This window comes from Rhodofomes roseus, assembly GCF_022264815.1.
Source record: "Rhodofomes roseus strain CIRM-BRFM 1785 chromosome Unknown C8Q71scaffold_30, whole genome shotgun sequence".
NCBI lineage: Eukaryota > Fungi > Basidiomycota > Agaricomycetes > Polyporales > Fomitopsidaceae > Rhodofomes > Rhodofomes roseus.
The window spans coordinates 226,939-238,892 of NW_025952986.1; the positions used below are offsets into that span (position 1 = coordinate 226,939).

General features: G+C 54.7%; 4 protein-coding genes across 4 annotated transcripts; 2 read left to right on the forward strand and 2 right to left on the reverse strand.

Annotated features, from left to right (window-relative positions):
• Nucleotides 1-94: 94 nt before the first annotated feature.
• C8Q71DRAFT_851168 (uncharacterized protein) lies at nucleotides 95-3,293 on the reverse strand. Its single transcript, XM_047926754.1, has 8 exons — nucleotides 3,214-3,293; nucleotides 2,049-3,165; nucleotides 1,368-1,994; nucleotides 1,031-1,309; nucleotides 883-975; nucleotides 648-825; nucleotides 307-557; nucleotides 95-241 (listed from the first exon to the last, which is right to left on the reverse strand). The coding sequence occupies exons 2-8, from the start codon at nucleotides 3,156-3,158 to the stop codon at nucleotides 197-199; spliced, it is 2,583 nt and encodes an 860-aa protein (XP_047773905.1). The 5' UTR covers nucleotides 3,159-3,165; nucleotides 3,214-3,293; the 3' UTR covers nucleotides 95-196.
• Nucleotides 3,294-3,625: 332 nt separating this feature from the next.
• On the forward strand, nucleotides 3,626-6,112 carry C8Q71DRAFT_785171 (RNA polymerase Rpc34 subunit-domain-containing protein). The gene is made up of 9 exons (XM_047925068.1): nucleotides 3,626-3,835; nucleotides 3,914-3,994; nucleotides 4,050-4,123; nucleotides 4,175-4,239; nucleotides 4,289-4,401; nucleotides 4,460-4,603; nucleotides 4,664-4,858; nucleotides 5,065-5,926; nucleotides 5,978-6,112. The coding sequence occupies exons 1-8, from the start codon at nucleotides 3,761-3,763 to the stop codon at nucleotides 5,917-5,919; spliced, it is 1,602 nt and encodes a 533-aa protein (XP_047773906.1). The 5' UTR covers nucleotides 3,626-3,760; the 3' UTR covers nucleotides 5,920-5,926; nucleotides 5,978-6,112.
• A 545-nt stretch (nucleotides 6,113-6,657) lies between these two features.
• C8Q71DRAFT_785174 (uncharacterized protein) lies at nucleotides 6,658-8,373 on the reverse strand. Its single transcript, XM_047925069.1, has 7 exons — nucleotides 8,040-8,373; nucleotides 7,823-7,978; nucleotides 7,695-7,773; nucleotides 7,526-7,634; nucleotides 7,442-7,461; nucleotides 7,272-7,380; nucleotides 6,658-7,189 (listed from the first exon to the last, which is right to left on the reverse strand). The coding sequence occupies exons 1-7, from the start codon at nucleotides 8,259-8,261 to the stop codon at nucleotides 6,853-6,855; spliced, it is 1,032 nt and encodes a 343-aa protein (XP_047773907.1). The 5' UTR covers nucleotides 8,262-8,373; the 3' UTR covers nucleotides 6,658-6,852.
• Nucleotides 8,374-9,545: 1,172 nt separating this feature from the next.
• On the forward strand, nucleotides 9,546-11,826 carry C8Q71DRAFT_785181 (acid protease). The gene is made up of 8 exons (XM_047925070.1): nucleotides 9,546-9,748; nucleotides 9,832-10,249; nucleotides 10,315-10,400; nucleotides 10,464-10,733; nucleotides 10,790-10,846; nucleotides 10,900-10,983; nucleotides 11,040-11,531; nucleotides 11,583-11,826. Exons 2-8 carry the CDS (start codon nucleotides 9,903-9,905, stop codon nucleotides 11,615-11,617), a joined length of 1,371 nt encoding a protein of 456 aa, XP_047773908.1. The 5' UTR covers nucleotides 9,546-9,748; nucleotides 9,832-9,902; the 3' UTR covers nucleotides 11,618-11,826.
• Nucleotides 11,827-11,954: the final 128 nt, after the last annotated feature.

Consider the following 11,954-nt stretch of genomic DNA (forward strand, 5'->3'; position numbering starts at 1 on the left):
CCGGCGACTCTCTTGACAAGCGCATCAGCTCGTTCACTAGTCACTACCCGGCCGTGATTGAAGCTTGATTGAAGCTCTTGACTTGTTTGTCGCATGGAACAACGGATTCTTGAGATGACGTGCGCCGCCAATAGCTCTTTCTCGTTACTCGACGGCATACTGTATGTGAAAACAGCAAGCAGAAGTAGCATGGACTCTACGCAGCGGACCTCAACCAGAACCGACAATACCGCACATCGGCCTTACCCAACATCAACCGATCAGCATCGTTTGCCAAGCCACACTAGCAGACATCTGACCACGAACCTCCGTATACCCCAAGAGCTCCTGCAAATCGAGCTTGAAGCTCTGAACCGCCTTAGAGGCCTGCCTTCGGTGATCCTCGTTGCGATCCTTGCGGATAAGGCGTCCGGCACCGCTACTTGGTCTGCGCCTGCTCTTGTAGGGATTGGCTGTGTGGACTTTGACTTTGTAGCGTTCGATGAGCACGTCGACGCAGCCGTCGATGAGTGCGCAAGCTGTAAGAAGAGACGTGGGGAACCGGAGGATGCCTCGCTCTGTTAGTGGTCACATAGTAGTCAGCTCTGTGATCCATCGTCATGCAAGTGCACTGTGCAATGCGACCAGGATCAACACGGCAGACCCACGCATGAATGCCTCCAATAAGATGGCCCATGTCTCTTCTTGCGCAGCTTGCCACCCGTTCTCGAAGGCGAGTAGATCCCGTAAGCTAGGCAGCGCGAGCCACAGGTCATGGAGATACTGGCCCGGAGTGACACAACCGACCGAATGGGACAGCGCATCGAGGACGTCGCACTGCGCAGCCTAGGGCATAAACAGGACATTAAGCCTCATCATACGATGACAATGATCTCGCCTTACCTCGAGGTCGGCATAAGACATTGTGTGGGAAGCGAGCGCACCGAACTCGCGCGCCGGAATCAAGTAGTACGGGGGAAAGACATCACGATGAAACTATGGAAAGCGTTCCCTTGCATGCACGCTTCTCGTTAGACGAGCATGCACTCACTTTGACGCTAAGCACGACACATGCCACGGCACAGTCCCAGATGACATCTTCACACCCGTCATGCATAAGAAGTGCCTTCTCGGTTGAGACGCTGCCACGAAACACTCCCTCTGCGGATGGACTCGCAGGGAATGTCGCATGTGAATGAACCGATCCAAGGCGGAGAGAGTAGCGAGTGAAGAGCTGAGCAGCGTGCCAGCGTGTCTCGGAGGAGTCCCGGAGCTGCTCGTAGAGGTCCTTGCGTGCGCGTCTTGGTTGGCCGCTTATGTCCGGGAGAACCTAGCGTATTCTCGTGTATGAGCTACAGGTTACGCTTGGCGATGACGAGAATGCTTACTTCTAGGATCCAATCAACGCATTCAGGGCGTATCTCCTCGTCGATGCCGAGGTCAAACCCCTCCACTATGGCGAACTTGCTCCGTACCGGACCTGGTTCCGTGTCAACATTACCCACTGAACTAGCGCACTGCCTCAATATCGCCCTCGACTCCGGGTCCTCACTGTTGCCTGGCGCACTCATGTCCCTTCGTCGTTTCGAAATGTCATCAGTTTCAGCAGCGCCCTTACCGTCTCCACTTCTCAAAAGACACTCTCTGTCACTCTGATCCGCGCACAACAGTCCGTCCGCTCTTCGTTCTGTAGCTTCGCGCTTCATCAATGCTCGGATCCGGCGCTCGGCCGCGTCTTCTTCGTTGAGCGGTGCGCTGGGAATCTCTTCGAACGCAGGGGGCGCAACAATCGGCAGTGGGACAGGAAGGGGAGACCGTGGAGGCGTCGGGATGCGGCCCGGTAGAGCGCGACGGCGGGGAGCGGGGATGGGCGTAGCGGGTTCCGTCGGGATATATGCGTAGGGTGTAAGGCTGGAAGTTATGTCGTCTTCGTCATCCGAGTCTGGTCCTTCGTTCTGTTCTGCGATTGGAGAGAGGGAATCGAGGCTACCGCCTAGCGAAGTACGTCTTGGTGTCTACGAGGCCCGCCGGTAAGGTTAGTATGTCGAAGGTTGAGTCAGTCAACTCACTGCCTGGTCCGTAGAATCGCGCGCATACGACGATACTTCGCTCCGCAATGAGTCTGCGCGGCGTAAGCTCGCGGCACGTTGCGCATACATGCGCCGCTTAGGGGAGATATGGTTGCACGGCCCATTCAAGGCGCCACGCTGCATAGACGCGCCATCCAGAGAAGGCTTCCGAGAGAAGAATCTTGAACGGGTCGAGAATGATTGTGGATAATCGACAACTAGCTTCTTGGTACGTTTTCTTTGAGGTGCGGATGACTCTAGCCCGTGTGAGGTATCGGTGCGATAGGGTTCGCCATTGATTAGTCCCAGAGCAGTGCCTGGAGGGTCGAGAGAACGTTTCAGAGAACTGGAGAAGCTAGAGCGTCGCTGATCAACACAGGGGCCCACAGAAAGTGCGTTGTACTGCATGTATGCGGGACAATCAACCTCAGTCTCAGACACAGGCTCTTCGGAGTGACTATATGCGCTCGAGCAGGAGTTGTCGCCGTTGAGAGAGGGCAGCTGCTCGGTATCGCAGGGAATTGCTAGGGAAGTCGATTCGGGAAAGTATGCCCAGTAATCAGGAGAACCAGTATCTTGAATGACATTCCCAGCTTGGTAGTCTGGGCCAACGGGCGTGCCAAAGTCCTCCCGGGCGAAGGGTGGACTTATATCCTCGGCATACCCCGTCCTGCCCGGTTTTTCCGGAGTCCCACTTTGAGAAGAAACTACCGACGCTGTCCCAGACAGTGAGCGCTCTCTTTGGACGACGAGCAGTAGTTCATGGAGGCGGGTAGCAAAGCTCGAGTGTGGCGATCCAGGACTAGTCAAGTCATCGGCGAGTCGACCCTCCGTGTCCCGTGGTGTCTCGTGTTCATTCGTGTAGGTGTCCACGCGCTGAGAATTCTTGAACCATGAGAATGGGTCCGAGGATCCGGTCAAGACTTGATGCGTCGTTCCGCAGCTGATAATATCGTCGGGAGGCGTTTGCGCGAATGGCGAGGACGATACTGGCGAGCTAGAGGTCGGAACCGTCTCCTCCGGAAGAGGAGATGTATGACCGGGGAGGTCGCCGACATCGTCAGGATCTGAGTCGACGTCGGGGGTCGTACTTGAGATATTGTAGAGCATCCTTCGACTAGGGTGGAATATATCAGCATGGGTCGATGGTTGCTTCATTACTCACTAAAATTCCTTGGGTATTCGTCCAAATCTCAAACAGCAATATCTCGCCTTGTAGGGCGTTGGGCCAGGTGGCTAGGAAAGAAGACGAACTCAAGTTGAAGACTCGGGAGTCGGGGAGAAGCCAGGGCGCGTCACAATCACGTGCTTGATTAATTACCCCGTCACGCGTCACGTTCAAATTTAGTGTCCAGGGACCATGAACCAGCTTTTCACAAAAGAGTGCTACACACAGGTTCTAAAGACTTTCTCTTTCAGCTCAAGCTGTGGCGCAACAAGTAGGCAGGGGACGATTGGTGGACAACGTGCATCGTTGTAGCGTAGTGGTTCTGTCGCACGTGATCGCGTCCGTGGCGAAAGCGCCCAAGTGACTAAGCAGAATCGAGCGCGTCGGGCGATCTTCGCGTACTTGGTGGCTGAATGGACCTCTTCAAGGTCCTCCACGAGTCACTGTCGTCTTGAATCTTATCCTCTAGCTCTACTGCGGCTCGATCCGAAGGCTCTGCTCAAAAAATCTGCTGGGACAAACCTGACTACGAGTTCTAGCTACAATGTCGGCGGCCGGACGGAAGCCGAATGTGCTAGAGCAGAAGATACATCAAGCTGCTCTTGCAGACCCGAAAAAGGCTCGTTCAGCCTGTTCCTCATCCTACCTTAATCCTGATTAGTCCCTGCTCTCTCTAACGCTTTTGTGCCGTATTTAGAGCATCACGCCGAAAGAATGTGAGACCCTCATACCCGACTCCAAAGGGCGGATGGACGCGATCAATTTCTTGCTCTCCACGGTATGGTACACTTAGCTCTCGAGAGTGTCTGGTATATATGAGTCGCTGCGTGCAGGGTCTCCTGAAGGCGATGAAGGACCCAAAGGGCAACGTGTTATTTCGGGCCGTCATGAAGAAGGAGATGGAAGTGTGAGTGATCGCAGGTGTCTAAATATACCACACTTGCTGAGAGTATATCAGGAAGAAGGACATGAGTGGCGAGGAGAGTATGGTTTTAAGTCATATTCAAGCATCTGCTAACGAAGGTAGGCGAACATACGCGTTTCGTCCGCGTTTCTTACTGAGTGCGACTAGGCATATGGACGAAGCATCTCAAAGCAAAGACCGAGCTCCATCAGACCGTCATTGATCGATGCCTCAAGTCGCTCACGCAGAAACAGCTTATCAAGGCCGTCAAGTCTGTGAAGGTATGCTTCGCCGCTTTTTACCCTCATCGCGCAACATATTGATTGACTCTACCTCCAGTATCCAACGCGCAAGATTTACATGCTGTATCACCTTGATCCATCTGTGGAGATGACAGGCGGACCTTGGTACACCGATAACGAACTCGACACCGAGTTCATCAAACTGTTGTGCAGCGCTTGCTTGCGCTTCGTCCGTGATCGCGTACGTAGCAATTGCTTTCTCGCATTTTTCCCCTTTCACAATGTTCTAATAACCACACAGAGTCTTCCGAAGTCCTCCAGCTCGTCCGCGCCGAACGGCACGCCCCTCTATCCGATTGGTGCGGCACCCGCATATCCAACAGCCGCGCAAGTCCTGAACTTCCTCCGCAAGAGTCGGATCACGGAGACGACGCTCGAGGTTGAGCACGCCGAGATGCTTCTGGGCGTACTCGTCTTAGACGGAGAGCTAGAACGCGTGAGTGTGGCCATTGTTCTACTTTTCTCGCTTCATAAAGAAAGGCCTACCCGACCCCAGAGGGCTGCAAGAGGCGCAGCCGACACCGAGCAACCTCCTAATGCCTCTAGCTCTGTCTCTCCGCCAAATGGCTACTTGTGGAATATTGTCTTACTGTTCACAATCCGGCCCTGCCCCTTCCGACGGCGCTGACATCCACTCCACAGCTCCCTGCTTTCGGTGCAGCGATGTGGGAGAGCAGCGTACAAGCTACCATGGGAGATGGTAGTGATGACGACACCCGTTCGAGCAGCAGCAAGAAGCGCAAACGGAAGGACAAGGATCGCGATAGTTCGTCGCGCAAGCGGAAACGCTCCAAACGTAGCCGCTCAGACACGGAGTCTGACTCAGAAGACTCAGATTCGGAAGACGATCGTAGGTCGAAATCTAAGAGCAAGTCGAAATCCAAGAGCAAGAGCAAGAAGTCCAAGAGCAAGAGGCGGAGCAAGGACGACAAAGACGAGAGCGGCAGTGACAGCGAAAGCAAGAGTGAGGAGCGGAAACGGAAGAAGAAAAAGCAAAGGCGGAGCAAAGACGACAGTGATGACGATAGTGCGGAGGACAACAAGCGCAAGAAGAAGAGCAAATCGAAGAGCAAGAAACGGAAGTCACACTCATCCGACGAGGACAGCGATAGCCAGTCCGACTCGGAATCGTCGCGCACCGTGTCGTCCGACGATGATTCTGACGCACGCCCACGCTCCAAGTCGACGTCAAAGAACAAGTCGAAACGCTCGTCCTCTCCCGCCGCACAGTTTTCCGCCTTCGACGTGGGAGAGGCAGAGTACGGCGCACACGTGTACCGCGCGGTCCGCCAGGAACTAGCGAGCGGACTCGGCATGGGGCAGGCACCATGTACGCGGTGTCCGACATTCGACTTCTGCAAGCCGGGTGGGCCCGTGAGCCCGAGGGAGTGTGTATATTATGGGGAGTGGCTCGGTGTTGCGCCAGGTGGGACGGAGAGGGAAGACAAGGAGAAGCGTTTAGACAAGGATGATCAAAGCACGGTTATGGATTTCTGAAGCGATTGTGAGCTCGTATATCGCCCGATCTATGCGGTAGAAACTGAAACCTTTTCAGTAGCACAAGCATGAGGTACAGTATGTCCTTCTAGGAGTTCGTAATACACCGCGTCGCGACATGTCATTGAGTGTCCGGACCCTCTGATGTCCTTCGAGCTTAGATCTAACAGTGCTCATAGTACTCAGTGCTGGATCTGGGGCGGTCGGCTTGTCAGGGACGCGATAAACGTGATCATGTGACCGCGACGCGGACGCGGACGCGTAATGGTAAGTACAGCGGTACGCGGCGCATGCGCGGCAACTTCAAGAGTAATATGCATATGTGATTAAGTTCTCATTGCAACCTCACCATCTGGTTGCGGAGTTACGGCCCTCAGAGACGTCGACGAGTCCGACCAGGTCCGATCATGTGCATGAGCATTATAGTTTGAGACATTGATCCAGATGCAGCGCCGTTCGAGTCGCATAGAGATAATAGAAGCAATAGCCAACAAACTGCGCGCCCACCATGACATTGATAGAGGGCAGGCATGGGCTCCCCTAAAGTAGAGAGCGGAATCGTGGCTTGGAGTTGGTACTGGCCGCTAGGTGCACGCGGTCAGTATGAAGGTTTCCTGCAACGCAGGACGTAGAACAGGATAAACACTGGTGCACATACACCAAAGGCCATTATGAAAGCTCGGCCTGTATAGAGCCCCTACTTATTGCGTCTGCGTCATGCCCTGCCAGCAAGCAAGAGAAGCCGTGAAAATACTTTCGTTGTTGTCATCGATTAATAAATAGCCAGATGAGTGTAGGGTAACTGGTATGGCGACGAGTGTCGGGGGAATCGTTACAAGATTACGACCGCTGTCTCACAACAACAATAGCGCAATCCCGCGCTAGGTCCTATATACTATGAAGTCCGCAGCGACCCAGGAGTAAACGAGTCACTCATACAGATATATCACTCCCCCTGCTTACACGCCTCAAATCAACCGGCTTCTCTGCCGAGAAGCGGGGGACCTCCGCATCGTCCAGCTGCGTCACATCCACCGCCAGCGAGCGCATCGCATAGCTCTGGTTCGTCGATTCGAACGAGCGCACCTGCGTGGTCAAGCGCGGCCCTGTGGACGCCCCCGAAATGTGCCCCTTGGCCGCCCAGCCGAGCGAGACGCGCAGGTTGATGAGTGTGAGCGAGATGCCGCATATAGGTACCCACATGTCGATGGTGGTGAACTGCAGGTTGCTCTTGGCCTGGTAGGTTATGAAGAAGAATAGGTTCCATGCCCTGTATGGCAAGCGCGCAAAACGGATCGGGGTACGCGCAGTCAGTAGGGGCATGGAGTCCGATGGAAAGCGGGGGTACGCACGACTGAATAGCGGCAGATTCAATGATGATGGCGAGCGCGCCCATGATGTTTGGGCCGCCATAAGCAGGCGCGGACACCGTCGTGCGCCAGACGCGCCATGCGATCAGCACTTTTGAAGCAGCATCATGTCAGAAGGTCGTCGAGTGTGGAGCAAACAGTCTGCGACGCACAAGAGCAATAAAGGTTCGTGCTGCATGTCAACCAAGGGCTCAGCGTTCTGTCAAAGGGCCGACGGTGCGCGGCAAGATACGCACACGAAGCTGAAGACGCAGTCGCTCGTTATCCAGCGCCCTGCTGCAGTCTCAAAAACGTTCTCTCCGAGAGTGTAGTGTGCAAACTGCCAACAAATGGCGATGCCACATGCTGTGTGTTCGGCTGTCGTTGAGCAAATGTGGAAATGCCGTAGAGGGTATGACGACTGACCAACTAATGCGAACCATGTCAAGATGGGGAATATAATGATCGCCCTGTTGTAGCTCCACACAATATACACGCGGTAAATCTAGCACATAACGTTAGAGAGAAACATGGGTCAGTAACAAAGGTCTCACAATCATGGCATCGGAGATGAGCACTGTTATGACAAGGAAGGCGGTCTTAGCGACCTCGGACTTCCTGGAGAGATCTGCATAGGCAATGATAGGCTCGCTGCCATCCATGAAGTTGACGAAGGCATCAAATGCACGATACACGGTTAAGATCCAGTGCTGTGCAAACAATCCGGTCAGGTTAGCAGGTCAAGGCCAAACGAAAGCAGCAACAGCTCACTGCAGTGACTGACAAGGCGATCAGACACGACGCGATGAACATAGGTGTCCGCCATGGAGGCCGAATGTTCTGCGGCGGCCCGCTACCCTGGGTCCGTTCGCGGCCGCGGCGGACAAGCAGATAGGTCGACGTTCCAAAGATGATACAGAATATGCCATAGAGCCAGCTCTCCAGAGCGACCGTCGCGAGGTTGACTGCGAGGAGGTTCAGTTGGGCGACCATGGCGGAACACCGTTCGAGGGTAGCCCAGGGAAGAACACAAGGGGACCACGACGGGCGTCCTGCATGCCATGATGTTCATATATGGAGCGAAGTCCGCTAGTTGGGCGCTCCCACCTCAAGTGCGGGCGCGAATCACACCCTGGGATCGGTATGCTGGAGTTTCGGCCATGCGGCGCGATGCCCGTCTGTCACAACAAAGAATCAGATGGCCGTCACGGTTGAAGTCTGAAGAGATCATACGGTGATTCATTGCCACAGAGTCATTGGTGATTCTGTCATACCAATATACTACTCTTATCCAACACACTTGCGCCATTGGATTTCGAATCGCGGGTGGTGCTGTAGCATCGTACGTCTTTGAATTCTAATGGACTGATCCTGTGTGATGAACACGCGTGAGGCGAGCCAGCGCCGTAGCTCTCCCGCAGAACGATAGTGGCGGTGTGCACCTCATACACATCTTGGCGCGATGATTGGAGATGGAAGTGATACAATGATCTGTGTCGATCTACTTCCGCATTACACGGACCACGGGACGGTCAGACACCGGCATGGCAGACGATCCCGCACCGCCGGAGGATTTGAGTAACGAGTACTGCGGAGCGCTCGCAATGCAGAACCTTCTCCTGTTCCGTCGAGTCCTTCCCCGAACAAACGACCTGGATTTCTCCCGCTCTTGTCAGTGGTCATGATTGTGACGGCTCACTGGCTATGTGAGATAGCCGCCAAATCCCTGATCTCAGTATGCATACTACCCGCCTTGACATGCCAGTGAGAAGTCAAGTATCTACACCGAGATGCCACTTACCGACCAAGTTGTCATTGGTACGCAAGTCATGACAGGAAGATCTCATATACGATCCCCCTCCCCTCCCTCGCAGAAGGTCGTGTTTAGGAGTGAGCAGAATTGCTTTTGGTCTCGAGCGCGCTTTGTGGTTCCAATCCTCGGGCCACTTGTGACTACAGGTCGGCGACCACCGACGACGTGGCCCGGCCGGGGGAGAGTAGGCCTGCCAATTTCACGCTTGAGCTTGTCGGCGCGAGAAGATCAATCACTCTCGAAGCGAAGCGACGCCAACTTACCCCTCGTCCCGGATTCAAGGCCGCCTCTGACATTGAATATTGAATACCGACTTCGTGTCACAGTTCTTACTCAAGTGGCAAGAAGGCCTGTCCGACGGTCTCCGACCAGTGTCCGACATCGTCTAAGTATTGACGCCACGATGCGCACGTGATCGCGCTGTGAGCCTGACGGAGACCGTGAGACGCCCGTCGCCAACGCTGCGCTGACTCGCCGCCTCTCGCCGCACGCGGTCTCGCTGGCAAGTTGCCTTCGCGCCATCACCGTATCAGCGCTTCGACGGGCGTAACGCGTGTCGTTAACGAAAGGAACTACCGTTGCACATGCATGGACAGCAACTAGCGACGACCACAGACGCATGAATATGTGCGCGACGTCACCGAATAGTAACATTGACATGGTCCAGGTACGTACTATGGGACATCTACAGACGTGGAGAACCTCAGCACGCTACGAAACTCACCGGTGTACTTCACTGATCATCTGCAGCAAACTACATAGTGATCGGCGCGCAGAGCGGTGTCGGCGAGTGACCGCAGATCTCAGCGCGACAGCCTCGTATGATGGAAAGTACCCCACGACCTTTCCCACAGCCATTCGTCGGAAGCTGGTCGGAAGCGTATATAAAGCGAGTTGCCATACGACTCGCTATTCTTCATCCCCGTTCCCTTCATTCTCTTCCTCCTTCTCGACCCTCACTTCCTGATATGCTGTTTGCCAGTGCCACGGCCGTCGCCCTCCTTGGGGTGGGCGCCGCGGCCTCTGCCGCTCCGGCCAAAGTCCAGTTAATGTCCAGAAAGGTGGCTAGTGGCCATATGACTGCAATCAGGAAACGCAGTGTCATGAAGCGCGGCATGAACCCGTTCAGCATTCCGCTCATTGATCAGTTCAACGGCACGGATTTACAGTACGTAGTACGAATTGCTCAGCATGTCCTCCGCTATCGTAGCCGCTTACTCACCATGCTCACAGGTGGTACGGAAATATCTCGGTCGGCACGCCACCACAGCAAATCCCTGTCGTGTTCGATACGGGTAGCTACACGCTGGAGTTCGCCAGTACGTACCGGCGCACTCTATGTTCGTCATCGTTAGGCACGGCCGATAATGAACTCATCATAGGCACCGAGTGCGGGGAGCCGTGCGCGAATCAAGTCCAATTCGACGCGTCGGCCAGTTCGACCTTCGTGACCACTGGCGACGTCCAAAAGATCGCATTCGAGACGGGAGGTGGCGTGAACCCTATCACGTCCCCAAACGAATACGTTCTGTGGCTGAAACCCGGAAATGATACTGTGACAGTGAACGGCGTCGCGACGGCTAACGTGGAGCTGAACATTGTCGTCAACCAGACGGCCGCCTTCGAGCCTGACCCGTACAGCGGGATCACCGGTATGTCTTCTTGCGCTCTGCGTTAAAGCATGACTTGAATTTTAATGCTACGCAAGGTCTCGGACCCGTCCCCGAGGGATTCTTCCTTGGTCTGATGAACAACGGGCTTCCAGGTATAGTCTCGGTCACCAATGGAATGCATGGAGAATTCTGACGTTGATTGCAGCACTTTTCGGGTTGTATGTCACTCCCGACTCTGTCGGAAACGCCGAGATCACGTTCGGTGGCGTTGATGAGTCGCACATTCACGGTGCGTCCCGCGTTTTGTGTGTGGCATGACTGTTGAATGCTCATGCCAGTACACAGGCGAGATCCAGACAGCGTCGCTGCCATCGGACAACGATGATACATGGCTGCTGAGTTCGTCTGCGATTTACATCAACGAACAGACGACCTCCCTCCTCTCCAGCACGCGCAATATCATCTTCGACAGTGGCACGAGCAACGCCTACTTCGACCCCGAGATCGCCCAGGCGATATACTCGTCCATCTCGCCCAACATCCAGCCCTACCCGGCCGAGACGACCGACTACGGCACCGCGTACGGGATCCCGTGCTCCGAAATCGACGGCCTCGCGTCTGAGCTCACGCTCACGTTCACGAACACCGCCGGCAAGCCGTTCAACCTGACGATCCCCAGCAGCGAGCTGAACGTCGGACCGTTCCCTGGCCAGACGGAGACGTGCCAGACGTTCATCAACTCCATCCAGGGTCTGAACCTCGTCGGCGGAAGCTTGTTGAAGCATTACTACGCGATCTTCAGCGTGCAGAATCAGACCATCGGCTTCGCGGACAATGGTGAGTGCGTAGGCCTTCCTCGGTAGGCCATTCTGAATAAGCACTGCGCAGGTGTCTCTTCGACGGTGGGTAATAGCACCGCTTGACTCGTTATTTAATTTCAGTCGTATGACACGGACGTATCGATATTACATTATGAAAGGCTGTTAATGCAAGCAGCACTGGTACATCAAGTTCTCGACGTGCGCTGTCGAACACTGGCGTCTTCGCAGCTAGTGCGTCTCATCCTAAGCTGTGAAGTCGTCCGACTCTGATTTTGCATCGGATCGTCCAATTGATTCCTCCTCAAAGTTTTCGTTGGCCTCGCTGCCTCTGCACTAGCAGTGTAAGGACTGATGAGAAGAGTCTTCCGTGCCAAAGCTTGGTCACATTTGGGTAACTTTACGTAAGTCTCCGAGGTTGTGTCTATGCATACCTGACAAT

What these genes read in the sequence shown, in the direction of transcription:
- C8Q71DRAFT_851168 (XM_047926754.1), bottom strand. Translation starts at nt 3,158, where the DNA reads ATGCTCTACAATATCTCAAGTACGACCCCCGACGTCGACTCAGATCCT. An exon ending in GCGTTGATTGGATCCTAGAA is followed by an intron (nt 1,310 to 1,367) that starts GTAAGCATTCTC and finishes AGAATACGCTAG; the next exon opens with GTTCTCCCGGACATAAGCGG. An exon ending in CTTATTGGAGGCATTCATGC is followed by an intron (nt 558 to 647) that starts GTGGGTCTGCCG and finishes GACCACTAACAG; the next exon opens with AGCGAGGCATCCTCCGGTTC.
- C8Q71DRAFT_785171 (XM_047925068.1), top strand. Translation starts at nt 3,761, where the DNA reads ATGTCGGCGGCCGGACGGAAGCCGAATGTGCTAGAGCAGAAGATACAT. An exon ending in CTCTTGCAGACCCGAAAAAG is followed by an intron (nt 3,836 to 3,913) that starts GCTCGTTCAGCC and finishes TGCCGTATTTAG; the next exon opens with AGCATCACGCCGAAAGAATG. An exon ending in ATGAAGAAGGAGATGGAAGT is followed by an intron (nt 4,124 to 4,174) that starts GTGAGTGATCGC and finishes AGAGTATATCAG; the next exon opens with GAAGAAGGACATGAGTGGCG.
- C8Q71DRAFT_785174 (XM_047925069.1), bottom strand. Translation starts at nt 8,261, where the DNA reads ATGGTCGCCCAACTGAACCTCCTCGCAGTCAACCTCGCGACGGTCGCT. An exon ending in TCGCCTTGTCAGTCACTGCA is followed by an intron (nt 7,979 to 8,039) that starts GTGAGCTGTTGC and finishes TTGTTTGCACAG; the next exon opens with CACTGGATCTTAACCGTGTA. An exon ending in GACTGCGTCTTCAGCTTCGT is followed by an intron (nt 7,462 to 7,525) that starts GTGCGTATCTTG and finishes GTTGACATGCAG; the next exon opens with CACGAACCTTTATTGCTCTT.
- C8Q71DRAFT_785181 (XM_047925070.1), top strand. Translation starts at nt 9,903, where the DNA reads ATGATGGAAAGTACCCCACGACCTTTCCCACAGCCATTCGTCGGAAGC. An exon ending in CTACACGCTGGAGTTCGCCA is followed by an intron (nt 10,401 to 10,463) that starts GTACGTACCGGC and finishes AACTCATCATAG; the next exon opens with GCACCGAGTGCGGGGAGCCG. An exon ending in GATGAACAACGGGCTTCCAG is followed by an intron (nt 10,847 to 10,899) that starts GTATAGTCTCGG and finishes CGTTGATTGCAG; the next exon opens with CACTTTTCGGGTTGTATGTC.